Source organism: Equus quagga, chromosome 2, assembly GCF_021613505.1.
Source record: "Equus quagga isolate Etosha38 chromosome 2, UCLA_HA_Equagga_1.0, whole genome shotgun sequence".
Classification (NCBI taxonomy): domain Eukaryota; kingdom Metazoa; phylum Chordata; class Mammalia; order Perissodactyla; family Equidae; genus Equus; species Equus quagga.
Genome location: NC_060268.1, coordinates 77,640,395 through 77,666,892, shown reverse-complemented (window position 1 = coordinate 77,666,892; position 26,498 = coordinate 77,640,395). Strand labels below are relative to the sequence as shown.

Genomic DNA, 26,498 nt, shown 5'->3' with positions numbered 1-26,498 from the left:
TAAACACAGCTGAGGAGTGGGAATAATTGCAGCATTTGGAAAGTAAAGTGACAGAATTTTGTAAGCAAAGGGGTAGTATATGTCACCTTCCTCAAGTCCTTAAATTGGATCAATATCATGAACCTCGGAATTGGTGCGATAAGGCATGATGATACCCGACATTCACCAAGGTCTGGAAGCACCTGGGGCCCTCCTCTGTGCGCGCTTATTCTGCTTCCATCACCTAGACATAACTGCCCATTTGGTACGGATTTGTAAACTGCCTCTTGGAAAAGCCTGAACTAAAATATGAACAACTCCACCGTGCACACGTGGGCAGAATTAGAAAGAAAACACAATTCTCTCTGTGGAGCTGGTTTGGAAATAAACTCAGGACACTTACGAGTTCTTTCTTTTTCATGCACTCCATTATAATTGCAAACAGCTGATGCGATTGTGCCTTGTTGTAATTAAATGTTTTCTGAATGGTAACTAGAAGCTGATCCCTGAGAGATTCGTTTATTATCCTGTTCAAAGGAAATGCACAAGAGGAAAAAACAACATAAGTTAAATTTGTCCATGAATAAATCAGACATCTCTACGTCCGTCTGGTATCTTTGATTCGAAATGTTACCATTGGAAGGTATCCCGGGATAGAAGACAAAAAGGGACCATAGTCAAAACCTGCGTTCACACTTGTCCTAAATTCCAGGCTCGTTGAAAACCTTATAAGGGAAAATGAAGTTGGAAGAGAGTGCGTTCCCCCAGAGAAAGAATTCTCTAAGAAACATCACGCTCTTGACAGCTCCCTCACATGCTGACCTCGGGAAATGGGAGAGGAAATCTAGTAAATCTCCCTTATTTAACATTTTGGAATGGCTAAACGTATCTCTTAAGGTTTTCTTCTTGGCGTAACAAGAAGGCAGTTAAAAACCCACCCTTCGTAACACGTCAAAATCCTACCCTCCTTCTTCACAGTACTTGTGTGCAAAAGACAGGATGTCCGAGGCTCGTCCGCTGCCGTCGCAGACCACCACGGGGACTGGTGGGTCTTCTCGGAGATACTCCAAGACGATGGAAACCACGTTAGGGCCCCCTTCCACCACGAGGCCCACGAGGGGCACACCCTGCCCCAGTCCTGCAATACACACCACATGTGCCGTTCAGACAGGTCACAGCCCTATCTGCTGGCCCATTTGAATGTCTGGAATGTGGTGAAGAGTGAAACCTTAATGACTGGATGAATGCTCCGTACAGCGTTGGTGTTCACCAAGAGATGTGAAGGAATTTAGTCAAGTGATGGTTGTTTCATTTTTAAAATTCAAACTCCATATTATGGTCTTATTGGAAAAACCAGAGCCTATAAATCATGAGCTTTCTGAAACACATATGGTTAAACTCCATGTATAACTCACCTGGCATATGGGCTACTTCAAGGTGAGATGTGAGAAACGTTGGAAGATTCCCTTTGCTAAAAAAATATCTCCCTTGCTGCCCTGCCCCAGGTGAAATTCCCATCCTGGGTGGCGGTCCCTTAAAGAATGACACAGTGAAAGGAGATCTGGACCAGCAATAGGAGAGCTCAGTTCAATTACTGGCCTCTCAGGTATTAGTCTTATTAAATTGGGCCCATTGCCAAGCTGCCGTGAGCCATAGATGACCATCTGCAAAAGAGGAACCATGACAGTGCCTCCTCTATCTGCTAAAGGAGCAATAGATAAAAAATATAAGAAAATATTTTACATCAAAGTGTTTTGTCAAATTTAAGTGGCATACAAATGTAGTATGTTGTAGTAGCTGTTTCTGCCTCCTGTACCTGGAATAGGCAATGAGTTATCTGGGAGGGCAAACACATGGACCAGCATTAGCCCATCAGTTAATATCTTGTTCCCAGAGTCCTCCTTCTGTCTCTGTCAGATAATAGGACTCTGTAGGAACACAGTAAGAGCAGGCTAACTTTTGGTGGCAGAACCAGCAGGATGGGCTCTGGGCAGCAGGATGATTCCAGGAACCTGGGATTCTGGAAAGGGAAGACAGTGGGAGTGGAGGAGCCCCAGAGACAAATTTGCCTACTTTACAGTTTTACCCCAAACTGGCCATGACGTTATATTCTGAGCATGTCTCACCAAGCGTCCATTAGTTGTGATGGGAGTTAACTGATGAACACTAACAAATGGCAAGTAAGAGAAGCGTACTCGGTCTTACACTTCTGAAGGCCTTTAGATAAAATCTCCTAGCACACATTAAGAGAAGATCTAAGAATTTCAAGTGAGAGAACTTAGAGTTTCTGATTTGCGTCCACAATGCATTTCTATAGCGAAGAACTCTTTAAAATTTTGAACAAGTTTGTCTTCTTCTACCAGAATGATCTCAGTAAAGTTCATTTCAGCAAATATGCATTGAGGGTTCTGCTTTGTGCCAGCCCCTGGCCAAGAGAATTGGTCCTTCTTGGTTTAGGCTGGACTCCCCGAAGCTCCGTGCTGTGAGAGGTGACAACTGAGCACCCCTTTGCAGTCCCTGCCCCACTCAGAGCCCTAGGCAAAGGATGACAAAGGGAAGCCCACAAGTCACATGGCCAGGTGAAGTCGGGCAGTGTGAAAACTGCCAAGTCCAGGAAAATAAAAAATGTGAGAACAAAAAATTCAGTCATCAACCATTTACCAACACAGATCTGATTCTTAGAAATCCACAACTTTTCATAGTTAGCCGTCCCATTCCAACCACGTGCGCAGTCTCAGTCCTTTTAATTATGCTTTAAAGTGACCATTTTCCAGGCCTAGATTGTCTTTCACAAAAATCCTACCGGTAATGGTAAAAAACAAAATACTCTTTAAGATCATTTAACAATTGTTTGACAATAAGAATTGCTGGAGTATGAACATGTGTCAAGAGATTATACCAGTTATTTGAATTCTAGCTTGTTGTTATTAGTACTTCATCTGGTTGAGGTTCATTCCTATCTCTCTAGCTTGACTTCAGCATTCTCCCAATGGTGGCAGCTCCCCACAGGGCTGAGCCACCTGGACCAGCACAGGCAGTGCCCTGTCGGGAGCAGATGGCTCCTGCAGCCTTCTCAAGATGTTTCCCCACCCAGCCCATCTTAGTCTGGGTGAGAGACCTAGAGCTACAGAGATATTTAGTTTAATGATCACATAACACTTAGTTGATTGAAGGAATCATACTAAGTCTTTGCGTGAGAATTTTTTTTCCTTTTCCTTTTCCTTTTTCCTCATTAAAAAAATCACTACAGTAATTTCAGGGAATAAGGACCATTGGACAACATGGTGGGCAATGTCATCACCATGACAACTGCTGCAGAGCTGTTTCTTGTGTCAACCCTCCTTGTAAACTTAGAGCAAAGCATCACAACACAGCTCAATGAGTGCAATTTGGTAAGTGGCTAAGGTAAAGGGCCCAGGAAAGTCATCTTCTGTTGATCCAACAAGAATTAAGGTTAAGGCTCTACACACCATTGGGCAGTTTCCTTTTCAGCCTGGTTTTCCATGCTGGCAGCAGCAGCCCTGTGCCTTCATCAGAACTTACTTGTGTTGATCTTTTGCAGAGAGATGTGCTTTTCTAGCTGCCTTCTCAGCTTCACCTCGGCGCCATATTTGCCCAGGGTGCCGTTGTCAGCCAGGATGAAGTGAGTGTGGGAGTTGTTGAGCACAGAGAGCTTACTTAGAGGGTTAGACATGGTCTGGTACACTCTCGTTACCTGACAAAATGCACAACACAAATCAGAGCTGCAGAACTTAGATACTGACTAACAGGGTAAGCAAGAATATATATGTATGTAGTGACTGCTTCGTCTAATTGTGCACTTAAACCTCCTCTCACTTCTCTATCCTCTTTATTGAAGGATTTTTTCCCCACAAATTTCTATATTAAATTAGAAAAAATAAATTATTTTAGATAATGACAACCTAGCAATTGTACTCCTGGGCATTTATCACAGAGAAACAAAAACTTACATTTACACAAAACGTTTATGACAGATTTATTTGTGATACCCAACTGGAAACAACCCAGATGCACTTCAACAGATAGATGGTTAAACAAACTGTGGCACATCCATACCATGGAATACCACTCAACAATAAAAAGGAACAAACTATTGTTACACACAACCTGGATCAATCAAACAACAAAGCCAATCTTCAAAGGTTACACGCTCTAGGATCTCATTTATATAACATTCTTGAAATGATAAAATTATGGAGGTGAGGGGCAGATTACTGGTTGCCAGGGTTTGATGAGGGAGGTGGGAGAGAATTAGGTATGGATATTAAAGGGCAGTGTGAGGGACCGTGGTGGTGATGGAAATGTTCTGCATCTTGACAGTACTGATGTCAGTATCCTGGTTGTGATATTATACCATAGCTTTGCAAGACGTTACCATTGGGGAAAAGGGAACGGGTATATGGGACCTCTCTGTATTATTTCTTACAACTGCAGTTGAATCTACAATTATCTCAGAATAAAGACTTTGATTAAAAAAAGTTGCCAATGTCTGGTGAGAAAACACTTACATCCTTTCCAACCAGGTCTTCCTTATTCTCCACAATGCCCCACGGAGCAATTCCTATAGCACAAACTCGGCCTCTGGACTTGGAAGAGTGGTCTTTCAAGGCATCCCCTACATGGCTGATGACACCTGTGAGCAGCCATAAGTCGTATTTTTAGGCTCTTTACCTCCCATTATACCATCATTCATGAACTTTAGGGACCCGCTTCTCTGAGCCACTCCATTCTCTATGGCACGGAGTTGAGAGATAATGATCTTCACCATTAAAAGAAAATACACTGACAATCTGAGCTCATAATAACTAGTCATCCTGCATTAGCCCCTAGAAAAGGGAAAACAAAACAAAAACAAAACCTAAAGCAAATGTGCAGGGGTTTTCTTTTCACATTTCCAAACCCTAAGTTTGGCAGTAACTGGGGTCTCTGGCAGTCCTTGGCTGCATTTAGCTGAAGTTAAGAGCCAGACTGCCTGGCATGTTCCACAACCTCTCTGTGCCTCAGTTTCCTCTCCCGCATGATGAGGAAACGATTGTTGAGAGCCTCACTGAAAATGAGGCTTGTACAGGGCTCAGTTCAGGGAATGGCACATAGTGGGTGCCAGAAATGTTGACCATGTTCATATCATACCAAAAAAAAAAACAAGCTACTGAATAAGATTTCACTTCTGTCACAAATATTATCAATATGGACGCAATATGTTTTGTTTTCTGATCTTAATTATTTGGAAGCTCTTTAGGAACTACGATGAGCTCTGCATTTGTATGTTTACAGCAAGGGAGAGGGCCTGCTCTTACCGGTGCTGACGCCCCCAGTGAAGATCCAGGCCCCGGTGGTCATGGCGGCCTTGATCAGACCTTTCCCAAAGACCTGTTTCAGCTTTGGCTGCATCTCAAAGTTTTGGAGGCCTCCGTGCACAGATATTAAAAGCTTCGGGAGTTCCAGATGCCAATCTTTCACCATGAGATGAAGCAGTGAATCTGGCTTGGTGTCATAGGATACGCGGATATACTGCAAAAGAGAACATGACGCTCAGCACCCGTGCTGGGTTTTGCCTCTTGTGTCACAGGGGAGCAGGGCTATTGCTCCTGTCTAAGCAAGAGCTGTCTGGCTTTCTTTCCCTCAGGGTTCTGGGGCCCTCTGTGTGAGTTGGTGGCCGAGTGATGGAAGGGAACTTTGGAAGGGTTGCCAGATTTAGCAAATAAAAATACAGGACGCCCAGTTACATTTGAATTTTATATGAACAACAGAAAATGTTTGAGTGCAAGTATGCCTCATGCAATATTTGGGCATTATCCAAAAAAAATATTCATTGTTTATCTGAAATTCAAATATAACTGAGAGCCCTGTATTTTACCTGGCAACTCTAATCTTGAAGGAATAAATTCCACAGCTGCTCAGCTATGAACCCTGGCCCCAGAAGCTGGACAGGATGTTGTTGAGGGAGTGGGCAACTGGCCACATTGAGTGGGTGCTGCGAATGGGGATCCTGGGCCAACCTCTGGACTTGACCTTTCCCTCAAGGTGAAGAAGAGGTTAATGGTCAGATGCCTTGGTTCCTGTGGACTGCTTCTTTGTGTCTTGCCAGTATATAGTGTAGCATTCTAGAAGACTCTATGTTGTGGTATTTGGAACTCTACTGAATTTTGTTTGAACAACGGTGTTGGGCCAGTGAAATAAAATGAAATTGCAAAAATGGTCTAACTGGGCACAAGGGAATGTTATTCAGAATTAGCTAAAAGGGATCACAGTACTGACACCTTCTCTCCCTGGCAGGGCTCATCAGAAAGGCAGAGGGCACTCCCTGTTTACATGCAAATGTGAAAGACCTTGGTCTTCTTGGGCCAGCTGAACGCAGACCCAGGGAGGCTGTGGACAAACTTCAGAGGGAAATATTTCCGGACACTCCTAACCCATTTAAGGGGGGTTGAAGCTTCACAGATAGAAAAAACAAGACAAAACCCTAAACAACCTCAAAAAACAACATAGTTTCTCTCTCCTCACTGGACATGGCATGATGAGTATGGTTGCAGAGTGGGCTGGAGCATGATTTGTGGAGTCACAATGTTCATATGGATGTAAGGGACGCTACATGTTTTCTACAATAGTGCCCCGTTTCCAAATCTCATGGGTAAAAAGCTGAGTGCGTAGACATATTTGTTGTCTTTGTAATGAAGTATCTAGGAAGATGGAGCCACACCCCTGAAAGAAGACCGTGTGTCTACAGTCTGGGGGTCTGGGCGGCTGGGCCTCTGCTGGAAGCTGCAGGCCTGGGGCCTCCCTTCCTAAGGCCTCTCTTACCATGGCTTTATTGGAGTATCCGCCACCCTGGAACTCAAGAATCCCATAGGAATCTGTTGGGTAGCTCTGGGTGTGTTTGGCAACAGACCACTTTTCAGGCTGAGTCTCCACCTGTTTATTTTCTTCTCCATTTTTGCTCGATGTCACACTTGGCAGAGGGGGAATATGCTGGTTGGTGAGCTGGCCACAGCAACACCTGGAAACAAAGGCAAAGCAGAGTCTTTCTATAACATTTTTCTCCTTAAGATGGGTTAACCTGAACACAAGAGTAGCACATGAACAGGAGCAGACTAACACCTTACTTATCCAGCTTAACTGGGGACATAAATGCCCCTTATGATGGCTTTTTCCAGTTAATCAATGCATATCTATTTAGATACCAGTCTGTTTTAAACCCATTGGATAGATGCCCTTCCTTACTGAACACATTTTCACTCTTTTCAATGTGGGCATCAATTACTGAACATTCTGTGACAAAGTACAGTCATGCTCTGCAGATATACAGTTGACCTTCCAGGATTTTTCAATATTGTTGAATTCTTCTGTGCCTTAGTAGAACATTTCTCTACACGAGTAACATTGAAAGTATATTTCTTTTGCTGTTCATGCTTTTGGCGTCATATCTAAGAATCTTTTGCCAACTTTGAGGTCATGAAGATTTACTCCTAAGTTTTTGTCTAAGAATTTTATAGTTTTAGATCTTCCATTTAGGTCTTTGATACATTTTGAGTTAATTTTTATATGTGGTGTGAGGTAGGGGTCTAAATCCATTCTTTTGCATGTTGATATCCAGTTCTTTCAGCACCATTTGACGAAGAGATTATTCTTTCTTCACTGGTTTTTCCAACCTTGCTGAAAAATAAATTGGACATAGATGTATGGGTTTATTTCTGGACTCTCAATTCTATTCCATTGGTCTCTCTGTCTATCCTTTTGCCAGTACCACGCTTCTTTGAAATCAAGTAATCTGAGTCTTCCTACTTTGTTCTTTTTTTAGAAGATTATTTTGGCTATTCTAGGTTCTCTGCAAATTCCATATCAATCAGCTTGTCAATTTCTACGAAGAAGCCAGCTGGGATTCAAATAAAGATTGCATTGAATCTGGAGATCATTTTGGGAATATTGCCATCTTAACAAGGTGAAGTCTTCCAATCCATGAACATGCAATGTTTTTCTAATTATTTAAATGTTCATTAATTTCTTTCAACAATGTTTTGTACTTTTCACAGTATAAGTTTTGCCCTTCTTTTGTTAGGTTTATTCCTAACTATCTTATTCTTGATGCTATTGTAACGGAATTGTTTTGTTAGTTTCATTTTCATATTGTACATTGCAAGTATATAGAAGTATATATGATTTTTATATATTGATCTAATATGCTGCAAGCTTGCTGAACTTGTTTATTAGTTATAATAGTTTTTGAGTGATTCTTTAGGATTTTCTATATATAAGATTATGTCATCTGCCAATAAAGATAGTTTTACTTCTTCCTTTCCAATATGGATATCTTTTATTTCTTTCTCTTACCTAATTGCCTTGGCTAGAGCCTCTAGTGCAATTTTGAATAGAAGTCGTGAGAGTGGACATCCTTTCCTTATCTCTGATGTTAGGGGCAAAGCATTTGATCTTTCACTATTAATTATAATGTTAGCCTTGGATTTTTCTTTTCTTTTCTTTTCTGTTTTGTTTGGTGAGGAAGATTGGCCCTGAGGTAACATCTATGCCAATCTTCCTCCATTTAGTATGTGGGATGCCACCACAGCATGGCTTGATGAGCCATGGTATAGGTCTGCACTCAGGATCCAAACCCGTGAACTCTGGGCTGCTGAAGCAGAGTGTGCAAACTTAAACACTGGGCTGGCCCCAGCCATGGATTTTTCATAGATGACTCTTATCAGTTTGAGGAAACTCTATTCTATTTCTAGTTTTCTGTTTTTTTTTTTAATCATAAAATGGTGTTAGATTTTGTCAAATCCTTTTTTGGTGTCAGTTGAGATGATCACGTGATTTTTTGTTTTTTATTCTATCGATGTGATGTATTGCATTAGTTGGTTTTCTGACGTGAAACCAACCTTGTATTCCTGGGATAAATCCCAGTAGGTTATGCTGTATAATTCTCTTTATATATTGCTGGATTTGGTGATAGTATTTGTTTAGGATTTCTGCATCCATATTCGCAAGAGATATTGATCTGTAGTTTTCCTTTCTTGTGATGGCTTCGTCCGGTTTCAATATCAGGGTAGTACTGGCCTCATACAACGAGTTGGAAAGTGTTCTTTCACCTTCTATTTTTTGAAGGAATTTGTGTGGAATTGGTCTTAACTCTTCTTTAAATATTTGGTAAAATTCAGCAGTGAAGCCATCTGGACCTAAGCTTTCCTTTGCGGGTAATTTTTGATTACTAGTCCTATCTCTTCACTTCTTATAGGTCTATTCAGATTGTATATTTCTTCTTGTATCAGCTTCATAGTTTGAGTCTTTCTAAGAATTTGAGTCTTGGAATCCATTTCATCTAGGTTATCTAATTTATTGTCAGTGGTATACAAATTATAGTATTCCTTTATACTCATTTCTATTTCTATAAGATTGGTAGTAATGTCCTATCATTTCTGAGCATAATAATTAGAGCCTTCTCTCTTTCTTTCTTCATCAATCTAGCTAAAGGTTTGTCAATTTTGTTGCTCTTTTCTGAAGATGAGCTTTTTTTTTGAGGAAGATTAGCCCTGAGCTAACATCTGCTGCCAATCCTCCTCTTTTTGCTGAGGAAAACTGGCCCTGAGCTAACATCCATGCCCATCTTCCTCTACTTTATATGTGGGATGCCTACCACAGCATGGCTTGCCAAGTGGTGCCATGTCCATACCCGGGACTCGAACTGGTGAATCCTGGGCCACCGAAGTGGAACCTATGCACTTAACCACTGTGCCATCAAGCCGGCCCCCAGAAGATGAGCTTTTGGTTTCATTGATTTTTCTCTATTATTTTAAAATTTTCTACTTCATTAACTTTCATTCTATTCTCTATTATTTCTTTCCTTCTGCTTCTTTTAGGTTTAGTTTACTCTTCTTTTTCCAGTGTGTCATGGTGGAAGTTTAGGTTATTTATTTAATTTCTTTCTTCTTTCTTCAATAGGCATTTACAGCTATAAATTTTCCTCTCAGATCTGCTTTAAATGCATCCTACAAGTTTTGATATGTTGTGTCTCCATTTTCACTTATCTTGAAGTATTTTCTGATGTCTTTTTTGATTTCTCCTTTGACTCATTGGTTATTTAGGAGTGTGTTGTTTAATTTCCACATATTTGTGAGTTTCCAAACTTTTTTCCTCCTTTTGATTTCTTAGTTCTAATTTCATTTCATTATGGCTGGAGAACATACTTTATATTATTTCCATCCTTTAAAATTTGTCGAGACTTGTTTTATGGCTTAACATATGATCATCCTGGAGTATGTTCCCCATGCCCTTGAGAAGAACGTATATTTTGTTGTTGGGTGGAGTGTTCTACTGATATCTGTTAGTTCTAGCTGGTGTATAGTGTTGTTCAAGTATTCTATCCCATTTTGAACTTCTGTCTAGGTGTTCTCTCAATTATTGAAAGTGAGGAGTTGAAGTTTCCAGCTATTATTATTGAATTATTTATTTCTCCCTTTATTTCTATCAGTTTTTGCTTCATGCATTTTGGTGCTCTGTTATTAGGTGTGTATGTGCTTATAATTGTTATATCTTCCCAATGGGTTGATCCTATTATCATTATAAAATGTCCCTCTTTATCTCTTCTGATGCTTAGCTACTTGGCTGTGTGGGGGGCTGCAGTGCTGGCAGGTGCTAAGGAGGGCTGGCATAGATAGTTTCCATTAAGGAGGGTCTCGGTGCCACTGAAATAAGGAGAGACCTTTAGGTGCAACAAAAGGAAGACTCTTATGGTCACTGGCATTGTCCCAAAATGGTATTTCTTGTCTTAGGGGGTAATCACTGAGCTTTAAGCAAAGAGAGGAATCTACAGGGTGGTGGTGAAGGGGGCCGAGCTTCACGATGTGGGGAGCTGGAGTTGTATGTGTCAAATAAACTTGAATCAGGTGGTCTCTAGGAGTCGGCACCCTGTGTCAGGGCTCCTACCTGCACGGATTTCACATTGGGTGAAAGTACAGATACATCACTCCCTGCAGCCCTCCAAACTCAGCCTCACAGCTTTTGCCCTCAGGGATGAGAAGTTTTAGCTAAATTCATCTCTGATCACTTTCACGGCTTTAGAAGGCCTTCTGTTTAGTTTATAACAGGGGCATTTTCATGTAAGTGAGGGACATTGTTTGACATTTTGTGTACAAAGTAAATCCTTTCATAAAGTTACATCTAGTTCACTTAATCACTCAGATCTTTCCTGTGATGGAAGCTCCTTTTCATCTAAACACGTTATGAAACTCTAAAAAAGAGGTCCAGAAGATGTCCTGGAAATCTGTCATTATAATGCCCTCAGCTCCTTCATCTCACCAAGACTAAGAGGAAAACTGGGGGCCCATCTGGTTATGAGAGTTCACTTTCAAGTGAGTAGCGGACAGTAACTCTTTCCCAAGGCTATTTGCATCTTTACAGAGGAACTTATTAGCCCAAGTGACTCCCTGGTTAATGACTCAGGTGGGGAATAGATTCCGGCCATCCTTCTTGACTCTTTTTCCCCCTCCCACAAATACTAGAAGAATAGTTACTAGCAATTGGTGGACAAATGCTGGTTTGGATAAGGTCTTAATTATGGCTTCCAAATTACCTGTTAGGGTCTTTAGTGCTGGGAATTACGAAGATACATTCCCGTTTGCAAAAGGTTCTTTCGATCCAAGCTTTCTGTCCCTGGAAGAGAAAGAAGTGGAAATTAGACCAATATATCCCCAAGCCATCATTAGAATTCATTCTTTTGCTTTTATAAAATTATTATGCCATTAACAAGCAGTCTGCCCAAAAAATCTGAATAGACACTGCCAATCATCATGCAAATGGATGCAAGTCTTTAAGGATCTTAGCTCTGGTTCCTTTAAAGAGGAATGGCTTGGAAGTAAGTTTTGTATGTAGCTCATGATTCCCATAGAGCTACAAAACCTAGGCTTTGCATGCAAGCTGAAGTCTGCAAAGCGGGGAATGATGCCCCCGTGCAGTAAGCCGGTGCCCAGAGGAGCTCTGGTGGGAACGTGAGTTACCAGAAGCTGACAAAGTCTGCAAGTCTCCAATTAGGTCTTTGTTTTGCTCTCAAGAACCTCATCTTCTCCAGACTTCCGGGCCCCCACACACCGTAGGAATTTTACAAGTGGACTCTCTAAGTGGTATTCAGAGTCATTGGATGTTATTTTTATAACTTAAAGTATTGAAGGTTGTAAGGAAACGGGTACTCATATAACATGGCTGCTGGAGCTGGAAATTGATACAATCTCTACCGAGGGCAATTTGGCAATAATTTATCAAAATTACAAAGCATATACCTTTTGACCAAGCAATTCCACTTTTAGGATTTTATTCTACAGATATACCTGAACACATGCAAAATGACACATGCCCAAGGTTATTTATTGCATCACTGTTTGTGATATTAGAAGACTGGAAGTCACCTACTGTCCATCAGTAGGCAATTTTATCTGTGTTACGGAACATTGTCAATGGAGTTCTCTGCAACTATAAAAAAAAAAGTATGACATTCTCTCTATATCAATAGGGAAAGACCACGGAGCTGTAGTAAGTGAAAAAGCAAGATGGAATAATTTCTAGAGTACTGTCATTCTGTTAGATGGGAGAAATGTACGTATGCAAATATACTTGCTTGAAAATGGACACAACATATTGGGAAGCGTTCACAAGAAGCAGCCAACACTGGTGCCCTCCAGGGAAAGGACCTGGAGGCCTGGGGGATGTGAGTGGAAGGACATACCCACAGGCTTGGTGCCCTTTAAAATTTTTTTAAGACAATTTTTTTAGAGCAGTTTTAGGTTTGCAACATACTTGAGAAGGAGGTACAGAGATGTCTTGTATATCCCCCACCCCCACACATGCATAGCCTCTCTCATTATCCACATCATTCACCAGAATGGTACATTTTGAACTTATTTCGACGCATCATTACCACCCAAAGTCTGTAGTTCACATTAGGGGTCACCCTTCGTGTTGTACATTCCACGGATTTCGACAAATGTATAATGACATGTATTCATCATTATGGAATCATACAGAGTGTTTCCACTGCCCTAAAAATCCTCTGTGCTCCACCTCTTCATCCCTTCTTCCCCCACAACTTCTGGTAACCACACATCTTTTTACTGTCTTCACAGTTTTGCCTTTTCCAGGATATCTTATAGTTGGAGTCATATGGTATGTAGCCTCTTCAGATTGGCTTCTTTCACTTAGTAACATGCATTTAAGCTTCCTCCACGCCTCTCCATCGCTTGATAGCTCATTTCTTTTTGGTGTTGAATAATATTCCACCATCTGGATGTACCACAGTTTATTTATCCATTCACCCACTGAAGCTGGTTGCTTCCAAGTTTGGCAGTTATGAATAAAGCTGCTATAAACATCTATGTGCAGGTTTTTGTGTGGACATAAGTTTTCTCCTTTTAGATTTTGAAGTATGTAAATGTATTATCTATTTAAAAATATAAAACGTTTGCCTGAAAGAAAAAAGTAAAATAAAACAAATTTTTAAAAAACAGGCAAACCCTCTGTAGTCCTGTCACTCTGATAATTAAGTGCTATCAACTTTCGTTTGCTGAGCCCTAATCCATCTATATCCACTTGTTGAAGATGCTGTTTGTACAAGGCACTGTGCTGGGTGCTGTGGGGACTTCTGAGGAGAAAACTTCAGGGTGAGCTTCGTTCCCACCACCTGGAAATGTCAGATGAGGGGTGGAGACTGCATGTGCTGAAGTGGGGGGCAGCGTGGATGCTTCCTGGAGCAGAGGGAGGCTGGGAAAAGCTCACACACCTTCCCAGGGAGCTAGCACCCTTCCCTCTATCTCCTTGGGGCCTGGCTCAATGTGTGTTGTGGCATTTGTATACATGTGATGTGTGTGCTTGTGTGATGTATTTATATATGAGGTTCGTGTGTGTGTGTACGATGTATGTGTGGTGTATGAGTGTAGAGTGTATGGTGTATATGGATGTGTGTGTGGTGTGATGTGTGTACATGTGTGATGGGTGTGTATGTGTGTGGTTTGTATTTGTGTAGGATAGGATATGTATGGTGTGTATACATGTGATGAGTTGTGGATGTATGCAATATGTGTGGTGTGTGTTATGCATGTGGCATGTGTGGTATGTATTATATGGTGTGTATATAACGTGTGTGGGTGTGTATGTTTCTGAGGTCGTAGCGGGGTAGGTTGGCAGACACAAGGAAATGGAGTGGCCTAGCATGGGAAACCTTAGAAATCAGAGTCAGATCCTGGAGAAGCCATGCAGGGCAGAGCATAATGTCCTTGGCCACTCTCCTAGAGTCTCCAAGGGGCACATCATAGTGTGACTTGTGACCTGTCACCTGAGGTGTCTAGTGGGACGAGGCTCAGTGCTGCCTTCCCAGGTCCCCACCAGCCCTCTACCCCCCCAACCCCACGCCGGGCAGCAATGCTGATCTGGGGGCTCCCTTGTCTCTGTGGATGCCGCCTCCTTGGAGGGTGACAGTGACAACCCAATGACACAGAGGTCTTCCCCAACGAGGTCATGTCAAGGACCTGATGCCCCTTTTGCTGCTCCACAGAGAGTTCTGGCCCAAGTTGTTGCCGTGCAAAGACTGTCCCATCCAGGTTTCCATCTTTTTGGAAGAACACGTGAGTCCCACCCAAATGGAGCCTTTCTGGGGAGATGTCAGAGTCAGCTGGTCACTTGGCTTCTTTTTGAATAAGGAGAGTGATTATAATTCAAAACCTTCCCCAGGGGCCTTCAAAAAGCAACACCGTACACTTTTCTCTCCAAACAATTTAATGACTGCATGAAAACTACATTGCTAATGAGAGGAAAGGGCAGCATCGGCCCAGAGGAGAAAGCTCAGAGTGGTAAGCCTCTGAAGTCCCTGCCCCCAGCACTTCTTACAGGGAAGTTACAACAATCCGGTGCAAAACAGCCAAGCAGGGCCTTTGCTGTCTGGGAAGAAAACATGCTATACCTTTTGCACTTCACTCCTCACTTCCCGGAGAAGCTGAGACAGTACACCGTTTTGTTTTTGAAAAGAACACAGAGTTCACAGTATTTGGACTATATTCCTTTGACTAAAGACAACAAGAACTCTAAACAAATGTTGAACTCCCATGAGTAGGCTACTTTTCCACAGAGACATAGGATAGCAATTCTGAAACTACTTTCTGTATATGCTAGGACTGAACAAATAAATCAGCATATTGTGGATAATGGGAGCTGGGGTTCTCATTGTTGGAGAAGGGAGTTATAAGTATGGAAAGTGGGGAAGGTTAGAAAGAGTCCCTGTAGCATTGGACTGAAACTGAACTTATTAGTATAAATCCATATTTGTAATATGTAGAGATAGACAGATATAAAAACAGATATAGGTGTGTGTGGGCCCTCTCTCCACACTCCCCACCCCTACCCCCCAAGTAGATACAGTATATTGTATTAGTCATCTACTGCTTACTATAACAAATCACTCCAAAACTTAGTGGCTTAAAACAACAAACATTTATCATCTCACAGTTTCTGTGGACAACTGGATGTGGCTTCACTGAGTGCTTCTGACTCTGGGTCTGTCACAGGATTCAATCAAGCTATGGGTGGGGGCTGTGGTCTCATCTGAAGGAATGCAACTGGGGAGGATCCATTTCCAAGCTCACTCACGTGGTTATCGGTGAGATTCAGTCCCTCTCCAGGGTTGTTGGCCCAGCACCTCCCTCAGTTCCTGCCACGTGAGTCTCTCCACAGGGCAGCTCATAACATAGCAGATGACCTCCACCAGAGTGAGGAGCACAAGAGGCATGCAAGACCGAGGCCACAGCCTCTTTATAACCTAATATCTTAAGCAACATTCCATCACTTTTGCTGTATTGTATTCTTGTATTCGTTAGAAGTGAGTCACCTGGTCTAGCCACACTCAAGGAGAGAGGATGACTGTAGTTTAACTGCCTGACTTTAGGCTTTGGGTTGCTGAGGCATCCATTTCAAAAGACACCCATTTTGAATAAACTATCACCAGCTCTAAGACACACTATCACAGCTACTAGCAAAACAGTCAGGAAAAGAATTAGGCCATCCCCACCCACGAAGTTCCTTCATTCAGAAAGCTCTGGGTGAGCTAGGTGACTGACCACTTGAGTGACCCTGCTTCTCCCTTCACACACTCTGACTCCCGCTCTTATGCTTTAAATTATCCAATAGAGAGTGAACCCTCGAAACCCTAGACACCCTACCCTCAGACCCTAATAAAGGCAGAGTTCCAGGTCCACACTCTTCTCTATACCTCACAACCTCGCTGTGTGGCCCTCCGGTGTGCCATGTACCCTTTAGGGCCTGTGAAAAATGAATCTTACTCCTCAAAATTCCCTCGGTGTTTGCTGAAGTACGTCTTGCAACCATAATAAGAACCACAAGGGCTCGTCTAGTCACGACAATAGTCCCAGTGAGGGGAAATGTTGGTAGGGGCTCCCTACGAGTACTACAGGCCCAGGTGAGTGCCTCAGGCATTCCTAGCTGAAAGCATCCTTTTCTTTCTTTTTTTTTTTTTTTTATTAAGGATTTTATTTTTTTCCTTTTTCTCCCCAAAGCCCCCCAGTACATAGTTGTATATTCTACGTTGTGGGTACTTCTAGTTGTGGCATGTAGGATGCTGCCTCAGCATGGTTTGATGAGCAGTGCCATGTCCATGCCCAGGATTCGAACCAACGAAACACTGGGCCGTCTGCAGCGGAGTGCGCCAAGTTAACCACTCGGCCATGGGGTCAGCCCCTGAAAGCATCATTTTCAATAGGCTGAAACCCACACAACAGTTACATAAGGCATGAATATCAGGAGACTGGGGTCATTGGGGTCATGTGCCTACCACACATACGTACTCATGTCTGTGTGCATATCCATTCATGTATTGCCTGGCTCTATCCACTGAAAGGGCCTAGGAGCAATAACACTCTGAAAGCAATGAGTATACTTAGTACTCAAATACTAGTTTCTAAATATGATTCTTTGCTAAAAGAAACCTGAGCTCTTTAAAGAAATGACTGAATTCACGGCCGGGGCAGGGAAACTGCAAGAAGAGCCTGGAACATGTTGTGCCAGAAAGTAATGAAGTGTTTACTTCTGACATGGGAACTTGTCAAAAGAATCCAGAAGGCACTCTGAAGGGGTTTTCCCTGGCTTCCTCTGGGATAACTTGAGCATGAAAATAAATGATCACAATAAAGAATTATAACCCTTTGACTGAAATAAGGACCCATGAATCCACACTGATACAAATCCACACATAAAAATGCACGGGCTACACAGGAAAGCTCTTTCTTCCAGTGGACGGTCACCTAACACATGCAGAAGGAATCATGCAATTAGAAAACCACCATGAGGCAACCAGCAAGAATCTTTATGAACGCTGAAAGCAGTGGTAGAAGTTTGAAGAGTAACAGTACCCTTACATAATCTCAAAGTATCTCCCATAGATATTACTAATTACGAGGGGAAACTAGGAACTTGACGGTGCAGAAGTCTGCTGAACACCGCCTAAAACAATGTGAGCGTCACCAGTAACGGAACAAGTGTTCACGCGAGCCTACTGTTGAAATGCACTGAGAAGAATAAAAATGCCAAAAATGCATAACCCGAATCTAATCCGGCAGAAACCTCAGCCAACCCAAATTGGGGGTCGTCCTACAGAATAACCGACGTATATTCTTAAAAAATGTCAAGGCCAGGAAAGACAAGGCAAGACGGGAATGTTTCTAAAGGCTATAGAGACGTGACCAGGCATGCTCTTCCATCTCTCAGCACAGCCCCGCCCCCTGCTCCTCCCCCTTCCTCTCCCAGCCTCGCCCCCCGCCCCCTCTCTAGGCCCCGCCCCCTCTGCCTCCGTAGCATAAAAAAGCAGCAGGTGGGTACTTCCCAGGAAACCCATGCCAACACAGTGTGGGAAATCAGAAAACCAATGTCCAGCGCCTGAACAACGAGGCTTAGATCCCACATCATCAAAAGGGGGAAAGGCCACCTGCCCTCCAGGATTTAATATGCTGAGGTGGGTGACGAGCTTGGAAAGCAGTAATGTGCCTCTTGTTTTTATTAATATTTGTTCTGTCACAGGCAGCCTTTAAATGCCTCCATCACTGAGTGTCCCCAATCTCCTTGGCGCAGGTGCAGGGAATCTGTGACCCCTCCGGGAGCATCGGCCTTGCATATTGCCCCCCCAAACTCAGGAGGAGGGCTTTTCAGAGTGCCCAGCACCAGCCCTTGCTTGTGGCCCCGGGCAAGTGCAGCAGCTGGTGTCCACAGCCTACTCCAGGCTCAACCCACTTCCCTCTGCTTCACCGAAAATCCGTTTTTTTCTAATGAAAAAGCTAGCATGTGACTAACACACTTTCCCTTGGGGAAAAAAGACCTTTGCTTTCATATTGCCTATTGATTTTGTTAAAGTTTAGTTAAGAATATCCTCGGTTCAAAATTCCAAGTTACTGCTGAGTCTCCAGAAATGTTCTAGAATCTTCTGAGGATAAACAAGAGGTACAAGAGCCAGTCTTTGCCTGCAGTCTTTTTTGGGGAAGTGAGACATACAAATCATGCCCTCAGTGTTCCAGTCTCTGCTCAAATGTTCCCTCTTCGAGCTGGCTCTCTGACTCCCCATCTTACTCTCAACCCCTGCTTCCTGTCCCTCACACACTTCATCCCACTGACCTCCTTCTCTTCTCTCCTCCCTCTCCTCGCAGAAAAGCCACGAAAGCTGCAGTGCTGTTCAGTTCTCTGCTATATCTCCAGTGCCTCCAGGAGTGCCTGGCAGAGAGGAGGCGCTCAGTATCCTATAATGACTAAATGAACGAGTAAATTGCCTGGGTGGAGCACTGCCATGGCCACTCAGCCTTATCAACACTGCCTACAGCAGCCTTGTCCCTTGGGCCCACAGTCACCTAGGGGCGCACACACAGAGCAGACGGGAGGTAACCCAGGTCATCCAAAGATTGTCTGTGCTCACCTTGGGGAGGAGCTCGGCCTCCTGAATGGCTGCTCAGAGCTACCGATGCAGCTGAAAGGCAATGGGTGGAGGACCCTTTAGTCAGACATTCCTCATTCCCCTCCTGCCAGCCACGCTCCAGGTCTGAGTGGCGCAAAGGTAATAACAGAGAGCCATGAAATCTTGCAAAGCATGTCCTTGTGAAATGAAAGGCAGCAGAGCCTCCTGTGGTTCACTACAAACCCCTTAGAGCCCCTCCCCTCATTGGTTACATAGTGGCCATTCATCCGAAATAGTTCTGGCCATCAGAAGGGGTTATTTTAAACGCCTTGGGGCAAGGAACAGAAACACTGGTACTGGGGACTACAATCCCACCTGCAGGAGCGCCCGTCCCACTGGGGAGTCTGTCCACTGAGTCTGAGTGAGGGGACACTGCGCCACCGTGCTCCCAAAGTCCTTTTGGCTTTCAGAGATGAGTCCTCCTCCTCTCTGAAATGGAAACTGTTTTGCATAGTTTTGAGCCTCAGCAGGGATAACACTTGTACAGTATCTGCAAGGTACTGGATTTACATGGAGGTCCTGGTCATTATTCTTATCAATAGTAAGATACATGACAGAAATAGAGGCAGTCTAACATCAAGGCTGCAATTGGTGGTCAAAAACCACAGGTGCTGGGAGTTCGGAGCGGGTAAGTGCAGGAAGGAAGGGGCTTGAGCTAAGCCTGAAAGGACGGGCAAGCTTTGAAAAGGTGGATGGAAGACGGAAGGCATTTGGGGTCAGGGAGTGGTGGGGTGGGTGGGACAGCACTGGCAAAGCAGCCGGAGTGAGGGCAGGTGTGGAGAGTGGAGCAAGGAGGGAGGGGAACGGGGTGGCTGAGGGGGTGGGGTGTGCCAGGAGCAGGAAGGTGAAGGAAGGGAGGGGAGAGGGCATGTTCCTTGTGCCACCCCTCATCTGAGGAGGATGGGGATGGGCTGTGGAGGGGCTGGCAAGGGCCCTCCATGAGACGAATGTTTTAGTGGGGGCTTCTCTTGATAAGTGAAGTGTAAGCAGAGACTAGGCTGCCATTTATTCATGTTCCAGGTGTTTTGTGAGTGCCCACCATGTGGCTGGCATGGGACTGGGTGCAGGGCTATGGGCTGTGGGTGCAGGTGAGCCAGGTAGTCATGGCCCTGCCCTCATGGGGCTTCCACTGTGGTCAGCTAACAAGTAACAAACAAGGTATCAAATAGACCAGAGCGTTGGAGATTGAGGTAAGAATATAAAGGAAATAAAGAAAAGAGTGTGATAGAGTAGGGGATGTGCATGTGGGCCGGGGACAAGGGTCGTCTTGTTAGATTGGGAAGTTTTTGCTGAACATGTTACACATTTAAACTGAGAACTGAAAGACTAGAAGATAATTCTAGGGTGAAGGACTAGCATGTGCAAAGGCCCTGTGGCAGGAAGAGCTGGGGGAGGTTGCCTAGGAGCATGGATCAAGAATGTGGTCTAACTTGGGACTGGAGAGGCAGGTGGGGCACATTCTGCAGGAACTTTAGGCCACAGCAACTGGTGAGCAGGGGAGTAACATGATCTTATGAGAATGGATTATAGGTGGGCAAAGAAGAGGCAGGGTACCAGTAGAAAGACTGGAGTGGTCCAGGCAAGAGATGTTGGAAGCCTAGACTAGCTTGGGAGCAGGGGAGGTGGAGCAGGGTGGGCAGACTGGAGATATTTAGTGGGGGTGGATGGAAAGGGATGGGACCGGATACTGATGGGGATGAAGGAAGGGGAGGAACGCAGTAATGACCCCTGGGTTTCTGGCTTTTGGGACTGGGTGGCTGGTGGTGCAATTTACAGAGGTGGGGCAGCTCGGGAATAAGTTTGGGGAGGAAAGTCAAGCACTCTGCTGTAGATGTCTTAGGCTCCAGGTGCCCACTGGACCTCCAGGTACACAGAGGTTCCCATAGCAGCTGGTTGCAGGAGTTTGGGACTCAGTGTGTGGGTGGTGTCTAAAATAATGGGAATCACCGGGATTGCTGACGGACAGACTGCAGACAGAAGAGAGAAAGGAGGCCCAGCACTGAACCCCGAGGAGCAGAGGAAGAGGCTGCAGAAGAAAGCCCAGTGAGGTGGAGGACAGACGCAGTGTCCCGGGAGTCTCGATGGCCTCTCTGCCAAGGACCATGTGTCCACGATGGGCCAGGCAAGTTTGTGGGAGAAGAGTCAGAGGGCAGTGGGCTGAAGAGCATGGGAAGTGGGCGGTCTGCTAGTTTGTTTTTTTTTTTTTGATTAAAAAAAAAAGAAATATCTGCTATAAACATGACCGAGGTAACCTTTGTACAATCTGGGTGGTGGTCTCCCAGATGCTCATCGTTGTATCATCCTCTGGACTTGACCGTAGATTGAGGGCAGAGGGCCTGAGGAAGCGTAGACAGCCAGTATCAACGCGTGAGAAGCTTCCGGGAAGGGGAGCTGGGAAGGGGTGGGAGCCGAGCAGTCAGGAGAATTGGACCTTCTGGAACATAGACACACGGAGGGGGATGACCCTATAAGGAGGGGTGCAGGAGGGAGGAGGAGGCTGCTGAGGGACACCCTTGGGAAGGCTGGGGTGGGGGCGGGGCGACAGGAAGGAGGGAGGGCAGGGCTGGGACGACTGGGGAGGGGGCGGGGCGACAGGGCGTGGCTTCTGGCCTGGGCGGATGCCCCGGAGGGAAGTGGCTTTCCAAAGTAAGAGCTGGTTTACGGCTAGGCGAGTCTCTGTTTACTCAGTGTCTGTTTGTTGGGCCAAAATTAACAGCATACCCCACAGTGAAATGACTGATTTGTGGACCAATTTAGCCGAAAGAAACCGCCTGTCTCATGTGTCTATTTAGAGCACGGCTGCATGTGGCCCACACGCGCACTTGGTTTGACCCTTGTAGGAAGACAAGAGTTACCTGCTATTATTAACCGAGAGGGAGATGGGAGTGTGAAAACCTTGACTTCCGGCGGGACGTGGGAACTCTGGCCGACGTCCCCGCACAGCTGCAGGTGGCTGTGGGTCCCCACACACACCCCGCACCTGCCCTTGCCTGGCTTCGGGGGGCACCTGCGGGCCCCACCTGCGGCAGCACCTGCGTGCCTGGGAACTCTCCATCCCAGAGGATCAAACAACCTCCCGCCAAAGCACTGGCGCAAAACACCCATCTTCCTGTGCACAAAGGATAAAAGCCCCACAATGGTTCCTTCCTGCTCCGCCCTCCACTCACTCACCCCCACCACTGTGCGAGGCCCTGGCCTGTCCAACAGGCCGTTTCTGGGTGGTTTGACTGGGACTCCTTGCTCTGGCCCCTCAGGGAGACTCTCAGGCCAGACCCCACCACACATTGCAAAGAAGACAGGTGGGAGCCCCAGGCTGAGCCCACCCTGCCTGACCCTCACCTCTCTGGGCCACAGCTGCTACATCTGTAAAATGAGCATGATAACGTCCCCCATGTCTGTGCTATAAATTGGTGTGAGACTTGAATGACAGTGCTTGGAAGAGCTTTAAGACCTGATTTCCTGTCCTGTATTGTCAAGGTCCCCTGGAGGAGACAGGGCTGGCCTGGAGGAAACATTGGGCGTCGTCACAGTGACACCCTCCCCTGTTCCAGGATGTCCTCTCCCCCCGATCTTCAGCCCTCTTCTATCCAGGGGTGGGTCCTTCCTGGGACACTGGGATCAATCCTCCAGACTGGAGTCCTGGAAACAGAGCTGGATCCTTAGGCCAAAGGAGGTGACCTTTTCCTTTGTACTTAAAAAAAATTGAAATATAATCCACATACCCTAAAATTCACCTTTTAAAGTGGTGAGCCAGTCGTTTTTTAGTATATTCCCAAGATTGTGTAACTATCACCACCATCTAATTCTAGAGCATTTTCATCATCCCTAAAATATGTCCCTTACTGGACTGGCCTGTGGCGGAGTGGTTAAGTTTGCGGGATCTGCTTTGGAGGCTCCGGCTTTCACAGGTTGGGATCCTGGGCGAGGACATGGCATCGCTTGTCAGGCCACGCTGAGGCAGCATCCCATATGCCACAACTAGAAAGACCCACAACTAAAAATATACAACAATGTACTGGGAGGATTTGGGGAGAAAAAGCAGAAAAAAAAAAAAGATTGGCAATAGTTGTTAGCTCAGGTGCCAATCTTTAAAAAAAAAAGTCTCTTACACCTTAGCAGTAACTCCCCATTCCTCCCGCCCCCTGACCCCAACCTAAGCAACCACTAATCTACTTTCTGTTGCTTTGGATTTGCCTATTGTGGACATTTTACATAAATGGAATCACACACTATGTGGTCTTTCGTGTCTGGCTTCTTTCACTTAGCATAACATTTTCAAGGTTCACCCGCATTGTAGCGGGTGTCAGTACCTCACTCCTTTTGATGCTGCAGTGACACTGCATTGCACGAATTCATTAATTGACGGACATTTGGGTTGTTGCCACTTTTTGGCTATTGTAAATAATGCTGCTATGAAGTTTTTTTTTTTAAGGGGTGACTGAATGAGGCTAGGTAAAATGGAAGGAAATTCATTAACCTGTTAACTTTGTGGTTGTGGTAGTGGATGCAGAATATTTTCTTTAATTTCTTCCTTGTCTATATTGTGTTTTTAATTTTCTAAGGAAAAATATAGCCGATTTTAAAAGGAAAAAGAGAATGTGCCCAGGATGCCTGACCAATGTGAGGAAGCTTCTGAGTCCAGGGTCTCTCGGTTGCAGCCAGCTCCAAGGGTCCAGCCTCATAGTCACACCCTTTGTGTTTTTTGCAGCGTCACTAACATTTTAATTTTCCAATAACACTGCTGGTTGCCATCTTAGATTTATGTATGTTTAAAGCTGTGAGTGCAAATGATGGCATCATACATCTGTAACGCTAACTAGTAGTTTTAATTCCCAATTACAAAAAGATCACATTTTTTTCTACACTTGTAAAAAGCTAGTTGCTTTGGACTGAATGTCTCCCCGGCAATTCATATGTTGAAACCTAACCCTCAATGTGACGGTATTAGGAGGTGGGGCTTTTGGAAGTGGTTAGTTCAGAGGGCAGAGCCCTTGTGAATGGGATTAGTGCCCTTATAAAAGAGACCCCAGGGAGCTACCTCGCCGCTTCCACCATGTGAGGACACAGGGAGAAGATGGCCGTCAGTGAAACAGGAAGCAGGCCCTTGCCAGACCCTGAACCTGCCAGCACCTTGATCTGGGACTTTCCGCTTCCAGAACTGTGAGCAATAAACGTCTGTGTTTAAGCACCAGTCTGTGGTATTCTGCTATAGCAGCCCGAACAGACTAAGACAAAATTTCACCAGAATTTACTGTATGGATTTCACCAAAAGTGTCTGGGTTTTGCTGTTACAATGTGAGCACATGCCCATTTGTTTTTGAAATTGTTGTTCTCGATGCAGTCAAATCGCGTAAGATAATGTCTTATTCAAGGTGGCGCTGGCCAGACGCAGGGAGCACTCCCCACACATGCCGCCCGCCAGGCTGATCTCACAGGAAGTGAGGGGGCTGCTGACCTTTGGGTAGAATGCAGAGTGGTTGTTAGTTAGCCCTAAGCAAATGCAAATAGACAATTAGGAGAAAATGCCAAACCGAAACACGACAAAAGGAAGGCTGCAGCAGAGCGATCGATATACTTCATTGTACAGCTGGGCCAACCACACAGACCGTGCCTGCTTTCATATTTGCTCATCTCTTTTCACTATTGACAAGACAGACCCTCAGATTTCACAGATGCGGAGAAAGACCCCAGACCCGGACTGATATTGTGATATCCTGGAATGAAGGCCTTGTGGGACCAACTCACACATCCACTTAATTTGGACAGTTTGGAGGGGGAGAGGAAACAAAAATGGGCTGTGTGTTGGGATATCTAACCCTTCCACCCCCCAGAAAGCTGTGCCGGTTGCAAAGGAGGGCTGATGTGCAAGGAACACGAGTGTTGGTCCTCCAGCTGAGGCTCTCTACTGAGCGTGGAGAGAGGAATGAACAATGGGGAACTAGCTAAGATGGTCAGCAGGAGAGAGAAAGGCAGAGAAGGGAAGGCAGCCAAGGTCAGCTTCTAGCCCCAGCTCTGGCAGAGCCAGCTGAGCAGAGAGCTCCCTCAAGTCACATGCCTGCCCAGGTAGCAGATGTGGGAAGCCAGGCAGGCACTTCTAAACACAAGCTGTGCTCACAGATATGAGTGGCCTGTCTTTCCCATTATAGGGAGACTCAGGGGAGGCCCCTGCTTTTTGGGATCACACTTCTGAAGGAGGTAATGCACAGGGGTATGCCTTGCTCTGTAACTAGGGGAAGCCACCAGTTTCTGGGGGCCAGAAACTGCACTCTTACAGGCCTCTTCTCCTTCCAGTGCTCGAGACCTTTCTCTGGCGGGTGTTCAGGTCAGGGTTGCCCCCTCTCCCAGAATAGGCCAGCAGGGGCTCAGTGGATCCAGCCCTTCTCCTTGTCTCCTCCCCTTGGGCCCAGCCCCTAGGTAGAACCTGGATGAGAAACCTGCTTCTGGAAAGGGATCCACAGAGTCTATGCCAGTTTTCCTCAAAGTGTGGTTTGGGGGAAGTTGTTAAAAATGCAGATATCTGACAACTATGGAATGGGAGGAAATGTTTGCAAATCATAAATTGATAAGGGATTAATATCCAGATTACAGAAAGAACTCCTACAACTCAACAACAAACATAAACAAGTTTATTTAAAAATGGGCAAAGGGGGGCCAGTCCCAGTGGCCTAATGGTTAATTTTGGTGTGCTCCACTTTGGCAGCCCAGGTTTGGTTCCTGGGCATGGACCTACACCACTCATCTGTCAGTGGCTGTGCTGTGGCAGCAGCTCACATACAAAAAGAGAAAGACTGGCAGTGGATGAATTCTCAGGGTGAATCTTCCTCAGCAAAAAAAAAAAAAAAAAAAAGGGCAAAGGACTTGAATAGATATATTCCAAAGAAGATAAACAAATGGCCAACAAGCACATAAAAAGATGCTCAACATCGCTAGTCAGGGAAATGCAAATCAAAACCACAGTGAGATACCACCTCACACCATTATTATGGCTACTATCAAAAAAAATAGAAAATAACAAGTGTTGGTGAGAATGTGGAGAAATTGGAACCCTTGTGAACTGTTGGTGGGAATTTCAAATGGTGCCATTGGTATGGAAAACAGTATGGTCGTTCCTCAAAAATTAAGCATAGACTTATCATCATATGATCCAGTAATTCCACTTCTGGGCATATACCCAAAGGAATTGAAAGCAGCGTCTCAAAGAGATATTTGTACACCCTTGTTCATGGCAACATTATTTACAGTAGCCAAAAGGTGGAATCAACCAAAGTGTCCATTGATGGATGAATGGATTAGCAAAATGTGGCATATAAAAACAAAGGAATATTATTTGACCTTAAAAAGGAAGGAAATCCTGTCACATGCTACAATATGGATGACCCTTGAGGACATTATGCTAAGTGAAATACGCCTGCACAAAAAGACAAGTACTGTTTGATTCTACTTGTATGAAGTACCTAAAGGAGTCAAATTCATAGAGACAGAAAGTAGAATGGTGGTTCCTAGGGACTGTGGGGAAGAG

The 26,498-nt window shown here is 44.8% G+C and overlaps 1 protein-coding gene across 1 annotated transcript in view; it reads right to left on the bottom strand.

Annotated features, from left to right (window-relative positions):
- Positions 1-26,498, bottom strand: part of TRPM1 (transient receptor potential cation channel subfamily M member 1) — a 113,152-nt gene that overhangs the window by 65,709 nt on the left and 20,945 nt on the right. The window contains exons 3-9 of the mRNA XM_046652768.1: positions 11,564-11,643; positions 6,802-6,997; positions 5,298-5,511; positions 4,509-4,633; positions 3,523-3,694; positions 943-1,117; positions 383-506 (exon numbers count right to left, since the gene is read on the bottom strand). Of these exons, the coding sequence (XP_046508724.1) occupies positions 383-506; positions 943-1,117; positions 3,523-3,694; positions 4,509-4,633; positions 5,298-5,511; positions 6,802-6,997; positions 11,564-11,643 (1,086 nt within the window). The remainder of the gene's footprint in view (positions 1-382; positions 507-942; positions 1,118-3,522; positions 3,695-4,508; positions 4,634-5,297; positions 5,512-6,801; positions 6,998-11,563; positions 11,644-26,498) is intronic.